Genomic DNA, 14,325 nt, shown 5'->3' with positions numbered 1-14,325 from the left:
ATCCCCACCTCCACCAGAAGCAGAACCAGAACCACAACCCGTAGTAGAACCCGTCAAAGTGGAAGCTCCTGCTTCAGAATCACCGCCTGATTTGCTGGTAGTTATTGACTACATTGGAGTCCTCCAATAGCAATTTTTCCAGATTTTTTGTATCTTGAATTGTGAGCCTTCAATCGATCACATTTATTTGGGTGTAGGGTCTGCATGAGCCTCATCCAGCTGCCACAGAGTTAGATGAGAAGAATGCCATGGCTTTAGCCATTGTGCCAGTTGGTAAGTTTTTTGAGGAATTCAGTGGTGTCTTGCTTAGGTTTTTCACCAAGTCACAGTTCTATTTCAAGAGATTGAATTAGCATGTGTTTTGATACTTCAATTTGCGATCTGAACTTTAGTGACGGGTTGGGTCCAGTTAAAGATAGGCGTGTAAATAACTCAGTCGTGCCCAAAACATCACTGATGAAGCTTGTTTAAATTTATTGAGGTTGTGTTTTACCTTGTTTTGATTGTGATTGCGCCGAGTAACGAGCTTTAATGGAATTGAACATGAGTAGAACTTGTATAGCTTAACCTTTTCATACATATTTTTTTGTCGTGTTTCACTGATAAAGCCAAGCTCCAAATCTTATGAACAAGAAAATGATATCAAGCTTGGGTTATTAAATGATAACAAACCATGCTTAAATGAGTTTGTGTTGAGGCAAGTTTGGATAATTCCATTTGTTTCTGTCCTGGTTATGGAACCTGCATTGATGTGCTTCATTGAGCTTCACCTGGACTTCATTCTCCTCATTGTGTTTCCGTAAGGGTTGATGTTCATAAAGTTGTCTGCCATTCTTGGTGTTCCTGCCCTTGTAGGTGGTGCTGAACAACCTGGTTCCACCGGACCAAACCTGGCTAATGGAACAACAGGCTGGGAACTAGCACTTGTTACCGCTCCAAGCTCCAATGAGAGTGCTGCTTCTGCTAGCAAATTGGTATCACTCGCCATCTTGCTGTTACCCTTTTTCAGGTTTTACTGTCAAAATCTTTACTTAACACCACCACCATACGTTCCTTTTTCTTTTCCTTGTCTATTTACAAAGGCTGGAGGCCTCGACAAACTTACGCTCGACAGCCTATACGATGACGCAATCCGAAGAAACAACCAGAATGTGAGTTACAATCCATGGGAACAAGCACCAATGGGCAACTCCATGATGCCACAAATAGCCCACGACCCATTCTATGCCTCCAACGCTGTGGCTGCACCGCCTGCTGTGCAGATGGCAGCTATGTCCAACCAGCAACATGTTTACCCATTCCAGCAGCAACCCCAGCCGCAAATGATGATGATGGGCCCACAGCAACCCATCAATCCTTTTGGAACCCCATACGGTACCACCGGGCAGCCTTATGGCCCAGGTATGCCCGTTCAAGCATACAATCCTTATTCAGGCTTCATTTGAACAAAGACCTCAATGAAATCTTCATTTGTTGGACATACTAGGATTATGTATTTGGAGATGCTCGATAGATTAGATGATTGTATCATATGTTGTTTGAGTGAAGTAGATAGATGAAATTCATTGTTAAGTAAGTAGATATTTTTTGGTTTGTCGATCTTTTGATCAATAATGCATCTGGGACTTGCGTAATGTTTTTCTACCTGCTTTCGTTGAGCAGGGGTTACGTTTGTTGTTGATGGCGTTTGTAACATTTGGTCTTTTCTTTTGTAGCAACAATTTTTTCATGAAAGAACATAACTTGACGAGTGATTCTTGCCAATGCATGGTTCATTTGTATCAGTACAACATTTACCGTTTCTCCTGCTTTATTCTCGTCAGTATACTGTCTGTTGAGATTCTTTTCCTTAATTCCTTCATCCATCTTCATCATTGTCGTCAATTTTTGGTCTGGGAAACTGAAGTTCAGATTCTGTTCAGCAGCCGTTGCTTATATTTGAACATAAACATGAGTTGTGCGTTATATATCCGTGTTGTTTCACGGTATAGACAGGTGCTTTAGCCCACCGACTCGTCAGCACTTTCAACAACTATAGTATTTTCATTTCTGGTTGTAAACAGTCGTATGTTTGTGAATTTTCTGGTTTGAGGTTAGCTGTTGTCTATAAAGTTATTACACTTATCATATTGTCCGATTTGAGGTTTAGCTGTTGTCTATAAAGTTTGTTGTGTTATTATTCATTACATTTGATTATGATAATTAATTATAAAAAAAAAAACATATTCCTCTTGACACATACATACCGAGAAACACCACAATATAAAATTAGTTACAATGGAATTTCCACTTGTCATCACATATAACAACGACGCAAACAATTTACCATATTCTGCATATATGTTTTATGAGGAAATTTAATTAAATATTAAATTTTAATTTTTGTTAAATTGATATAACATCACATGTGGTATATGGCATTTGGTGCAAAATTCTCAGATTCTAAGAGATGGCATCAAAAAATGTTATACAAAATCTTGCCAGGTTCTTATGTGAGGACATTTTTACTGTTTCTGGAAAGGAAACAAACATTAAAAGAGAGTTGCACTTAACGCATGAAGCTGTGGGGACTTCTTATGCAGAAATTATACTCTCGACGTGTTGAGTGAAACGTCGTATGATATGTACAACTTAGCCAAAAATGTTGGAGCTCTTTGAACCTTGGAGAAGAAGAATAAATGTGAGGAAGTTTGCTTGAAGAATTCATAGGACTTTGGAAGGATGAATTCTAAAATAATATTGAGCCAAGTCCACAAGCTCCGACATTCACCATTATTTACATGCAGAAGAAATGAATCTCAAAGAGTTCTTGCTGCTACAATGGACTTAAAAATACTAGTTAGAACACAAGATGAACCAAAGGAATCGAAGATCTTATTGTCAAAAGAAGAAGGCTAAAAGATTCAAGAAGAGTTGCTACGACTGTGACAAATGTGAAAAAAGACGGTTAAATACATTTATAACGTTTGATATTTGTCCTAATTACGAATACACACATTTTAAATTGAAAGTTACATATCGCATTGGATATATGTTTTTCGTCTTACATGTCAATGCATTTTGTAGGGTTCTAGGTGAATTTAACATTTGAAATGTTGAAAATATTCCTCATAAAATTTTAAGGGTCAGTTGACTATTTCTTCAAACTAAAATGCCTTTGAATGAAATTATTGGGAGAGCAAAAGTCTGATGGTTATGTTTGGGCATCAACTCTTGATACTTAGTAAGGCTTTCTTTTGTCCTTTCAATTTTTTCTTTCTTTCTTTTTTTTTTTTTTTTGGTAAAATTTGAGTTTTTTAGAGGAGAATCCAACACTCACTATTATCATCGTGAGAGATAAGTCGTTGTTGCGGAATTTCAACATTTTGATCATTGTCCCAATAATTCTTTAAATTTATCCTATTTTTTAAGCGGCTTTATTTAGTTTTCATATGTTCCATAGTTATTATTTAGCTTAGAAAAATTTTCATACTAGTGCTAGGGCCTACACTTATTTTTGGAACAAATTTGTGGAATTCTGAAACAGTCCAAATTGTAGCAGCTTCAGGGCTATTTTGTGTAGACTAGTGTCAGGCTGCAATTTTGGGATGGTCTACCTATTGTTTTGATCATCTTCAATAGGAGAATCCACGTGAGGGTAAGCGTCCGTTGCGAAATTCCATCATTTTGGCTACTATCTCGTCCATTCTTTAATATTTTTCTATTTTTCAAGCGTCTTTACTTATTTTTCATATATTTTGTAGTTATTTAGCTTAAAAAAGTTTTCATGCTAATGCTAGGGTTTAGGACTATTATGGGTCAAGTTTCGTAAAATTCTAAAACAGTCAAAATTTAGCAATTCCAGGCCTATTTTTATGTAGAGTAGTATTAAGGTGGAGTTACGGGATAATACCTATAGTTTTTATCGTCTTGGAGAGGGGAACCCAACCTTTACACTATCGTCGTGAGGGGTAACCATTGGTCGCGAAATTTCATTATTTTGACCACTGTCCGACCAGTTTTTAATTTTTTTCTATTTTCGAGTGGCTTCACTTATTTTTTCATATGTTCTGAAGCTATGATTTAGCTTAGAAAATTTTTATACTAATGTTTAGGGATTAGGGCTATTTTTCGGCTAAGTTTTGTGGAATTTTGAAACAGTCAAAATTTTAGCAATTTCAATCATATTTTATGTAACTAGTGTTACAGGTGGAGTTATGGGACGATCTACCTATTGTTTTAATCGTCTTTGAGAGGAGAATCCAACCCTCACAACTATCATCTTGAGGGGTAACCGTTGGTCGTGAAATTCAATTATTTCAATCACTATTCGGGTCATTCTTTAATCTTTTTCTATTTCTAAAACTGTTTTACATATTTTTAATACGTTTTATAGTTATTCTTTAACTTAGAAAATTTTGCTTACTAATGTTAGGGTTTAGCACTATTTTTGGGCCAAGTTTCATAGAATTATGAGAGAGTCCAAATTTTAACAATTTCAAGTCTATTTTAGGTAGAGTAGTGTTACGGGATGATCTACCTATTGTTTTGATCATCTTCAAAAAGAGAATCCAACACATACTACTATCATCGTGAGGATCATCATTAGTCGTGAAATTCCATTGTCTCGACCACTATCTCGAACATTCTTTGATTTTTTTTCTATTTTTCAAGCGATTTACTTATTTTTCATATGTTACGTAGTTTTTGTTTGGTTACAAAAATTTTCAAATTAATGCTAGGGTTTAGGGCAATTTTTGGGCCAAGTTTTATGGAATTTTGAGACGGTATAAATTTTAACAGTTTCAACCCTATCTTACAAAGACTAGTATTATGGGTGGAGTTGTGGGATGATTACCAACATCTCAAGAGGAGAATCCAACCCTCACTACTATTTTCATGACGAGTAACAGTTGGTCGTAAAATTCTATCTTTTCGACCAGTGTCCCGGTCATTCTTTAAATTTTTCCTATTTTTCAGGTGACTTTACTTATTGTCCATATGTTTTGTAGTTATTATTTAGGTTAAATAAGTTTCTCCACTAATGCTAGGGTTTAGGGCTATCTTTAGCCCAAGTTTCGGGGTATTTGAGACTGTCCAAATTTTAGTAGTTTCTGGCCTATTTTATGTAGACTAGTTGTAAGGGTGGAGTTATGAGGCGATCTATCTATCACTTCGATCGTCTTAGAGAGGAGAATTCAACCCTCACCACTATCATCGGGAGAGACAAGCTTTTGTTATGAAATTGCATCATTTAGACCACAGTCCAGTCATTCTTTTTTTTTTTTTTCTATTTTTCAAGCAACTTTACTTATTTTTCATATCTTCTATAGTTGTTATTTAGTTTAGAAAATTTTTCATACAAATGCTAGAGTTTTGGACTATTTTTTGGTCAAGTTTCAAGAAAATATGAGGCAATCCAAATTTTAGCAATTTTAGATTTTAGACTCTTGTTAAAAGTGGAATTACGTGGATGATTACTTATCATTTTTTCATCTTCGAGACGAGAATCCAACCCCCACTACCATTATCGTGGGGATAGGCATTTGACGTTAAATTTCATCATTTTGACCATTGTCCTGGCCATTTTTTAATTTTTTTTCCTATTTCTCAAGTTGCTTTACTTATTTTTCATATGTTCTACAGTTATTATTTAGCTTAAAATTTGTTCTGTATGAATGCAAGGTTGACCTGCGGGTTGCAGAAAATCAGGGGCAATACCTCTAAGCTGAAAGGGTGATTGAGGTAAGCACTCCAATGCCTCGTGAACCAACTCATAGCATGCACTATTGGGGTCCATTGGCTAAGATGAACTGTCGTGGGGCTACGATGCAAGGCAAGTAGAGAAAACACACTAAAAGGCAAGAAGACATGGTGTGGGATCGATGCGAGATGTTGACATATTGAATGAGCCTCAAACTTATAATGTGACTCTACTCGAGCGAGGTATGGAAGGCGGGCATTATGAATACGTGCGCCAAGGATGCACCAAATGAGCGTTGGACATGAGATGGGCATTGCGGGCACATGAGTGGCCCATAATGCCCATGATACCAAACAAATATCATAAAATGCTCAAAAATTACAAAAAAAAAAAAAATTAGTATCACAAATTACTATATTATATAAAAATAAAAAAATTATCATATCAGACATCAATAAAATTAATCATAAAAATATTTAAGATAATTATACATCATGCCACTAAAGTCTGATGACCCATTGTTTTTAACGAAAGCTATGAATACATCTCAGTTGCAAGGTTTAATTTACTCCGAAAATTAACTCTACCTTTTGTCATTTGATCAAATTTTTTTGTTCTTGATTTCTACTTTTTCGGTATCATGGCAACTTCAACACCCAACCTAGAGGATTTCTATCACTATGACATAGGAGGACTCTCAACTTAGACAGCTTCTAGTATCACCAAAATCCTTAATTAAAATCAATCCATTAACAGCCAAGATCTTCTCAGCCTGAGAAAACTCCAAAAATCAATAGATTATTTAGATTCAAAGAATTTGAATTATCTATGAAATAAGCGGGCAAGAACCGTACCAGGCATTTCTGCTCATGTTATTTTCTCGTTGATAAAATCCAATTTTATCGGTGATATAATTGGATTCAAGCGATAATATCATTGTATCGGCGATGATATCGATATTATCGGTGATACGAAGTCACCTTAGATAATATATGTAATCAGGTATTTTATGGGATCAGCAAGGGCCTCTAGATATGTATCGACCATCAAGGGATGCGTCGTCAAGATATGGGATTATGGGCCAGATGCATGGCAGCAAATTAGCTAGTTAGGACTGAGCACGAAAACACACAAGGACATGTGAGCTGAGAACCTAGGCTAACACGGGTGTTATGGATAGGCGAGTGTACAGGCACAAGTGCTACATAGGGGGCAATCAGATATTGCGCAAGCAAGCTTCAGTGCCGAAGACATATGACGGGTAGTCGGTAAGACTTGCAATGGACGAAGGCTAGCCAAAGATTAGGTGTAATTTGAAATGCAACACGGACAAAAAATACATTCTGTTACGAGATAAAAATATCCGCTTGGACACGTGGTCACCTTCCTGTCCTGATCATGCCCACCCAGATACAAAAAGTGATACAAAGTAGGTTTCCATGTTGATTGGGAGAGATGAGGAGGGGTTGAGGATTTGGGAAGTTGAATTTTTTCTTTTTTATTTTTCCAATTCAATTTTGGTGATGTATTTGAAATTTGATTGGCAACGTTGGTTTTATTGTTGGAGTTTTTGGGAAAATAAAAGATTAAGAAGTAGATAAGTACATAAATTGCTGTGTGAATTCCAACTTTTTATTGAACTGATGAAGACTTTAAATACAGTTGAAACTCAAAATAGAAAAATGTAAATACGGTTTCATGTTTAACAACTTCCTAAAAATATGAAACAACTGCTGACTAGGTTATTTGAATCAGTCAAACAACTCTAACCAAGAAATTAAATTAATTTCAAATACAAGAAATAGAAGAGCTAAGAAATTCCAGCATGGACAAAATCTGCAGCAACTGAAGTACAACTTCAACACTCTTCCTTGCTTTGGTTGCTGCAGGCTCCAAGTTTTTCTCTAAGATATTCAAACTTGCTTCTTGGTAAAAGATTGGTAAAAATATCAGCAAGTTGCATTTTAGATTTGCAATAAGTCAAGCTAATTGCGCCTTTCTTTTGCACTTCTCAAACAAAAAAATAATTTGATGTTGAAATGCTAGGTTTTTCCATAAAAAACTAGATTGTTTTAAATAGAGATAGCAGCTTGATTATCAAAAAATACTTCAGTACATCCCTCTTGTTTCATATTTAAGTCTACCAGCACTTTTCTTAGCCATGAGCTTGACTTACAGCGGCACTAGCAACAGTGAATTCCGCTTCTGCTATAGACTGTGCCACTGTGTTTTGCTTTTTGTAGCTCCATGAGAATACACTTGAACTAAACAAGAAACAATGTCGTGAAGTACTCTTCAAATCATCAAGAGAGATCCTCCCCAGTCACTGTCAGAATATCCTTGCAAAACACATTCCCGACTTATGCAAAATTTAATTCCATAACTCAAAGTCCCTTCACATATCTCAGGACTCTTTTAGCAGCAGTAAGATGAGTTTCAGTTACACAATTGGTAAATCTAGACAGGAGACTTACTGAATGTAGGATGTCGGGCCTAGCAACTGTTAAGTACATTAAGCAACCAGCCAGACTTCTGTAAAATGTTTCATCAACTGGTTCAGCTCCATCTTCTTTGTCAGTTTTTCCTTCCGGCACATTAGAGTATCTACTTTCTTGCATTCATCCATTCTGAATTTTTTTAGAATTTCCTTCACATACTTCTTTTGTCCAAATGAATATTTCTCCAGCTTTCTGCTTTATTTCCATTCCCAAAAAGTAAGCCATTTCCCCTAAATCCGTCATCTCGAAAATTTGCTGCATATCTTCCTTGAATTTTTTTATAAGCTCTTCATTGTTTCCTGTAACCAGTAAATCATCGACATATAGTGAGACAACAATGAAGCTGAATCATGGCCTTTGATGTAGAGGATAGCTTCATTTAGACTTGTTTTGAAACCCAACTGCATCAAGTACTCATCAATTCTGCTATACCATGCTCTGGGAGCTGTTTCAGTCCATACAAGGCTTTCTTGAGCAGGTACACATCATCTTCTTACCCTTTCACCACAAATCCTTTAGGTTGCTCAACATAAATCTCCTCCTCCAAGAATCCATTTAAGAATGCTGACTTCACATCAAGTTGATAAACTTTCTAGCCCTTTTGAGCAGCAATTGCAATTAACAATCTGATTGTATCTAGTCTAATGACAGGAGCAAAAGTGTCAGAAACATCAACACCAAAAATTTGAGTATAACCTTTCACAACAAGCCTAGTGGTAGGTGTCGAATCCACCAAGAATAATTCCTACGAACACTTTTGTAGATGTGTGAGTAAGATCGAATCCACAGAGATTGGTTTTAAATTAATTCCTTCAAAAACGAAAATAATTAGGGGGAGTTTTGATTGGAAGAAGAATAAAACTAAAAAGCTAATAAAATTAGAAGAGATAAATATAAGAGAAGAGTATTCCAGTTAAAGATAGGATCACACTTAATTCCACGGTTGATCATAGATGCAAAGATAACAATTATTCATGATAGATAAATTGGTTATGGCAATTGGTACGACCTAACGACCTCACCTTTCCTTACCTTGTGGATAGTCAAGGAACGTCCATTGACTAAATCCCTAATCAGTAAACAACCTTGGGAACGTCCTCAAGATTTAATTTACCGACAGCATTAAGAACTAGAAAGGCCCAATTCTAACCAATAAATTCCTACGAGTATTTATTTAAGTTAGATTGTGCATTCCCCACAACATAATCGAAAACTTCTACATAATCAATTATGTTGTTTTACCACTAGTTATTGAACTAAACAAACAATTACGGATTTGAAAGTTCAATTGGCTAGGCAAATATTCTTGACAATAAATCAGATTATTTTTAATAAAAGCACAGAGAACAACACAAATACCAATATGAATAAAAGTAGAAAGCATAAATTAGATCTCACAACCCGTTGGATTTAAGCGTTCACCAAGTCTTCAACCGGAATGAGAGATTTAGCTAGACATGCTCATGGACGAACGCATGAAAAGCAAAATAATATAAAAGCGTAGAGAAATAAAAGAGTTCAAAAGTTGTCTCTTAAAATGAATTACATCACCTATTTATAATAGCTAGATACCTAGTTCTACTAGGATTAGAAGTAGATTCCTAGTTGAACTAAAAGACTTATAGAGGTAAAATTATAATCCTAGTTAAACTCTTCCTTCATCAGAGGTAGTTCAAGCAGCTCCAAACTCTTGCCAAAAATTGAGTTTGAGTCTTGTTTGAATTTCCATTTTGGTGCTTTTCTTCATTTTCCATTTCTTTTGTCCTAATGCTGCAAAATAATATTTAATTAGGAGCATTTGGTCATAAAATAGGATAAAATATTATATAAAATAAGCACAAAATGCGATCCTATCACCTAGTCTTGTTGATTGAACTATTAGAGTTCAACTTAGTTCTAAATACTCACTTTACTCCAATGCAGGGTCTTTTCACCAAATTCCATGTTTCGTTTTTTTCAATCATTTGAAGCTCTTGTTTCATTGTTGTAGTCCATTTCGGATCCTTTTCTTCTTCCCTGAAGTCTGTTGGTTCAAGCATAGCCACACTACATCTTTCGTAAATATCAAAGAGCGATCTCATAGCTTTAATTGGAATATCATCAACCAGCTTATCCTTGTCAAGTTGAAATTATGAAACTTGATCAGGAAATTCAATTACTTGATTTCATCCCAATTCCACTCATCATTCTCCATGAAATGAACATCTCTACTGATCAAGATTTTCCTAGTGTTTGGTTGGAAGATTCTGTAAGCTTTAGAGATTGAGTTGTACCTAATAAAGATCCCAGCTTCTATCTTTTTATCCAACTTATCTCGTTTTGTCTGAGGAACATAAACAAAACACAAGCATCCAAATACTTTGAGATTTTCAAACAAGGTTTAAAACCGTACCGGGCTTCATATGAAGTTTCTTCTGTGATAGCTTTTGTAGGAAGCCTGTTGAGAAGGAAACTGCAGTATGTGCAGCTTCTGCCTAATACTCCTTTGGCAAATTCTTCTCAAACATCAAACATCTTGCCATCTCAATTATGGTGCGATTCTTTTGCTCGCTAACTCCATTTTGTTTGGAGTGTAGAGAGCAGTGAGTTGATGTTCGACCCCTACTTCTTCACAAAAATGGTTAAATTGATTGGAGTTGTACTCCTTGCCATTGTCAGATCTCAAGACTAGCATTGTGACCGCTTTGTGTTTTTCAATCCATTGCTTGAATTTGAAAAAAATACCAGCAACTTTCAACTTGAATCTAAGAAAGTAGATGGAGAAATCATCAATAAAGATAAAAAAATATCTGCTGCCATTGAGAGATGGAGTGTTGTGTGGTCCAACCACATCCGTATTTAATCAATTGGGGCTTCTTAGTAGCTCTCAAAGTTGATTGTTTGAATGGAAGTCTTCATTGCTTCCTAGTTGACAAACTTTATAGACTAGAATTTCATATTCAAGACAAGGGAGAACTTGAACCAATTCCATCTTTTGCAAATTCACAACATCTTTATGATTGAAATGTCCCAGCCTCTTGTGCCAAACTTCTATATGACCTTTTGTCAAAGGGAATGCTGCTTACTCCTCCTCCAAAGGATCAAGTGCAAAACTTCTTCCTTTCATTTGTACGAATATATTGTTGTCATTTGCATCTTTGATCACACATTAATTGCTTTCAAATATAACTTTGAAACGTTTTTTAATCGACTGGCTAACACTGAATTTTTTTTTACTGATGTTAGGTACAAACAACACATCTTTCATAAACTTTGAACCTGAAATACTTTCAATTGCCACTGTGCCTTTTCCTTTGACTGTGATGTACTCTCCATTGCCAATCTTCACTTTGAAAACTGTAGAAGAATCCAATTCCCTGAAGAGATCGCGATCAATGTCATACGATTAGTGCACCCACTTCCAATCAATTACTTCTCACTTGAATTTGAGATTGCAAAGCAAGTGGCTACAAAAAGCTGCTCCTCTTCATGAGCAATTTGAGCAACATTTTTTTGTTGCGCATCTTCTTGCATGACTGTTTGCTACTGCTTATTGCTTCTGCAAATTCTTTATGATGCCCCATTTTCAAGCATTTTTCCAATTGCTAGTCTGGCTTTCTCCAACACTTCGAAGGTGGATGATTTTCTCTTCCACAATGTTTACAAGGAGGAAAATTTGATTTTGTTTCGATATACGTATTGAGAGAATCAAAACCTGAACTTCCCTTCTTAGAACTTTCAAATTTCTTCCCCTTTCCCCCATAACTCGAGCTTGCCTTCGTAGCTAATTCACCTTCAACAAACCTTTCAGACGGCCTTCTTTGTTCTTGTGCCTGTAGAGCATTTATCAATGCTGCCAAACTAATTTTTGACAGATCTTTAGAGTTTTCGAATGAAGAAATTGCAGCTTCAAACCTTTTAGGAATGGTAACAAGGATTTTTTCAACTAACCTAGAATCAGGAAATTCAGATCCAAATAATCTTACTTTGTTTGCTATTTTGAGTAGTAGTCTGTCAAAATATTCCTTCACTGTCTGTCTCCTTCATCTTTTGGTGCTCAAACTCCCTGAGATTTAAGGATTTTTATTTCTTTGATCCTTTTATCTCCTTCATACTCCTTTTTCAGGAAATTCCAAACTTCAAAGGCTGATTTCATAATTATGATTCTGAGAAGATCTCAAAAGAGAAAGCAGCAAATAACGAAGCCCTTGCCTTTGATTTTCTTGATTTCCACTCCTTGTGATTCTTGATTTACGTCATTGTTGGATTTGCAGGTAATGGATGAACTTCATAATCCTCTTCCACAGCTTCCCAGAGATCGTTAGCCTCCATCCTTGCTACCCCAACATGATAACAATCACCGTAAAAAATCGGTGGTGCGAGTTCCATGAATGGTATTTTTGAATCCATTGATTGAGGAGATAGATAAAATTTCAGTCACAGTTCCCTTAAGAAGAGACTCTGATACCACTTTCTTGAAGTTTTTGAGAAAATGAAAGATTAAGAAGTAGATATGAACATAAATTGCAGTGTGAAGTCCAACTTTTTATTAAACTGATGAAGACTTTAAATACAGCTGAAACTCAATACAGCAAAACGTAAAAATTGCAACTACACATGAATACGATTTCATGTTTAACAACTTCCTAAAAATCTGAAACTACTGCTGACTAAGAAAATTAAATTAATTTCAAATAAAAAAAATAAAACGGCTCAGAAATTCCAACACGGACAAAATCTGAAGCAACTCAAGTACAACCTCAACATTTCTTTTTCTTTTTTTGTTTTTTTTTTTTTTGTAGTCTGGTCTCCCTTCAAGGGGCATGAAGTCTTAAATCTGATGTGCACCCTGATCAAAGATTTTGTGAGGATACATTGATCTGCTTAGATGGCTCCACAAGGACTTAATTGCCATGGGAAGCTTGAGATTATTTGAATCAATGGATAAAAGGAGTAGTAGAACTGATCACCAACATTTTACATAAAAGAGAATGTGTTTATGATTGTTGAAATGCTTTCTTTTTATGGAATGAATGTCATTATTTTGTCGATACTAATGAATTACTCTATTTGTCACGATCATTTTATTACTTATACATATTCAATAGGATCTTGTGCATTTCCAACAACCTTCCACTTTAATATCAATCCAAAAAATATCACAATTTCATCCAATAGCAAATATCAACCCAACAATTGCTTATTGTCTGACAATGAATATACTTATATTAAGGTCAAGAGGGCACATTACTCTATAAAAGTATTTTAGAAAATTAAAAAAAATATCTAAAATTATAATTAATCCAAAAGAACATTTTTATTGGTTACACCAGAAAAGTTGGATGAAAATCTAATAAAGACTAGTGGATTAAGTTTGTTATTAGATGGTTGTTAAACTTGGGGTGGGATTATTTGTAATTTATTAAACAATGAGTAAATTAATTATGCCGAACCTCAAGGTAGGTATAATCTACCACTTTTATCATAACTTGTTTCTTTTCCGAGGAGCAAGAAACTCAAAATTCTGTTAGATAATACATGTCGGGTTTGAGCTTATCGAAAAGAATTTGAATCAAGCAGAGATGTCTAAACTGCACTTGAATACATTGTGCACACAACGAACCCCACAAACCTTATTGAAAAAATGTGTATCAAAATTTGTTTTACCCAGAAACAATGCATCAAGTCTAACATCTAAAAGACCCAACTCAAAGGAGGTGTTTATAGGTTTTGGGCATGCGTCTAACCATGTTAATATGTCCTATGTGATTTAGGACAAAATATAGACGCACAAGTACATGCTCTTGTCACAAAAAAGGAATAGGCCCCTAGTTAATTGTTCTTGACTTGTATAAGGCATTAGTCTGACGATAGATCAATAATCAATCGAAACCTAAAATGTCCTTACTGACTTATTTGGCCAAACTTTTGAATTTATGTTCGAAATAATTATTCCCATAATAACAAACAGCATAACAAATGACATGATTTGACAAAATCAATATAAATATTTAATCAAGAGATTAGACAATTTTTCTATACTTATTTTAGCCAACTAGACCATTAAATGTAAGCAAAAATTCTTAAAGATTTTCATATATTATCACAGTACGTGCATTCTTTTATTAGACTGTACATCTACTTACAACAAACAACTCTTACATG

General features: G+C 35.3%; 1 protein-coding gene across 1 annotated transcript in view; it reads left to right on the top strand.

Moving 5' to 3' along the window:
• The window catches only part of LOC105162144 (putative clathrin assembly protein At5g35200), a gene marked incomplete in the record, with an annotated part of 6,759 nt that extends 4,975 nt beyond the window's left edge, over positions 1 to 1,784 (top strand). The window contains 4 exon segments of the mRNA XM_011080104.2: positions 1 to 97; positions 198 to 273; positions 856 to 974; positions 1,083 to 1,784. Coding sequence (XP_011078406.1) covers positions 1 to 97; positions 198 to 273; positions 856 to 974; positions 1,083 to 1,445 — 655 coding nt within the window.

The sequence above is a fragment of the Sesamum indicum genome, linkage group LG5, assembly GCF_000512975.1.
Source record: "Sesamum indicum cultivar Zhongzhi No. 13 linkage group LG5, S_indicum_v1.0, whole genome shotgun sequence".
NCBI lineage: Eukaryota > Viridiplantae > Streptophyta > Magnoliopsida > Lamiales > Pedaliaceae > Sesamum > Sesamum indicum.
The sequence above is the reverse complement of the archived record's forward strand: the minus strand, read 5'-3'. Positions and strand labels throughout refer to the sequence as shown.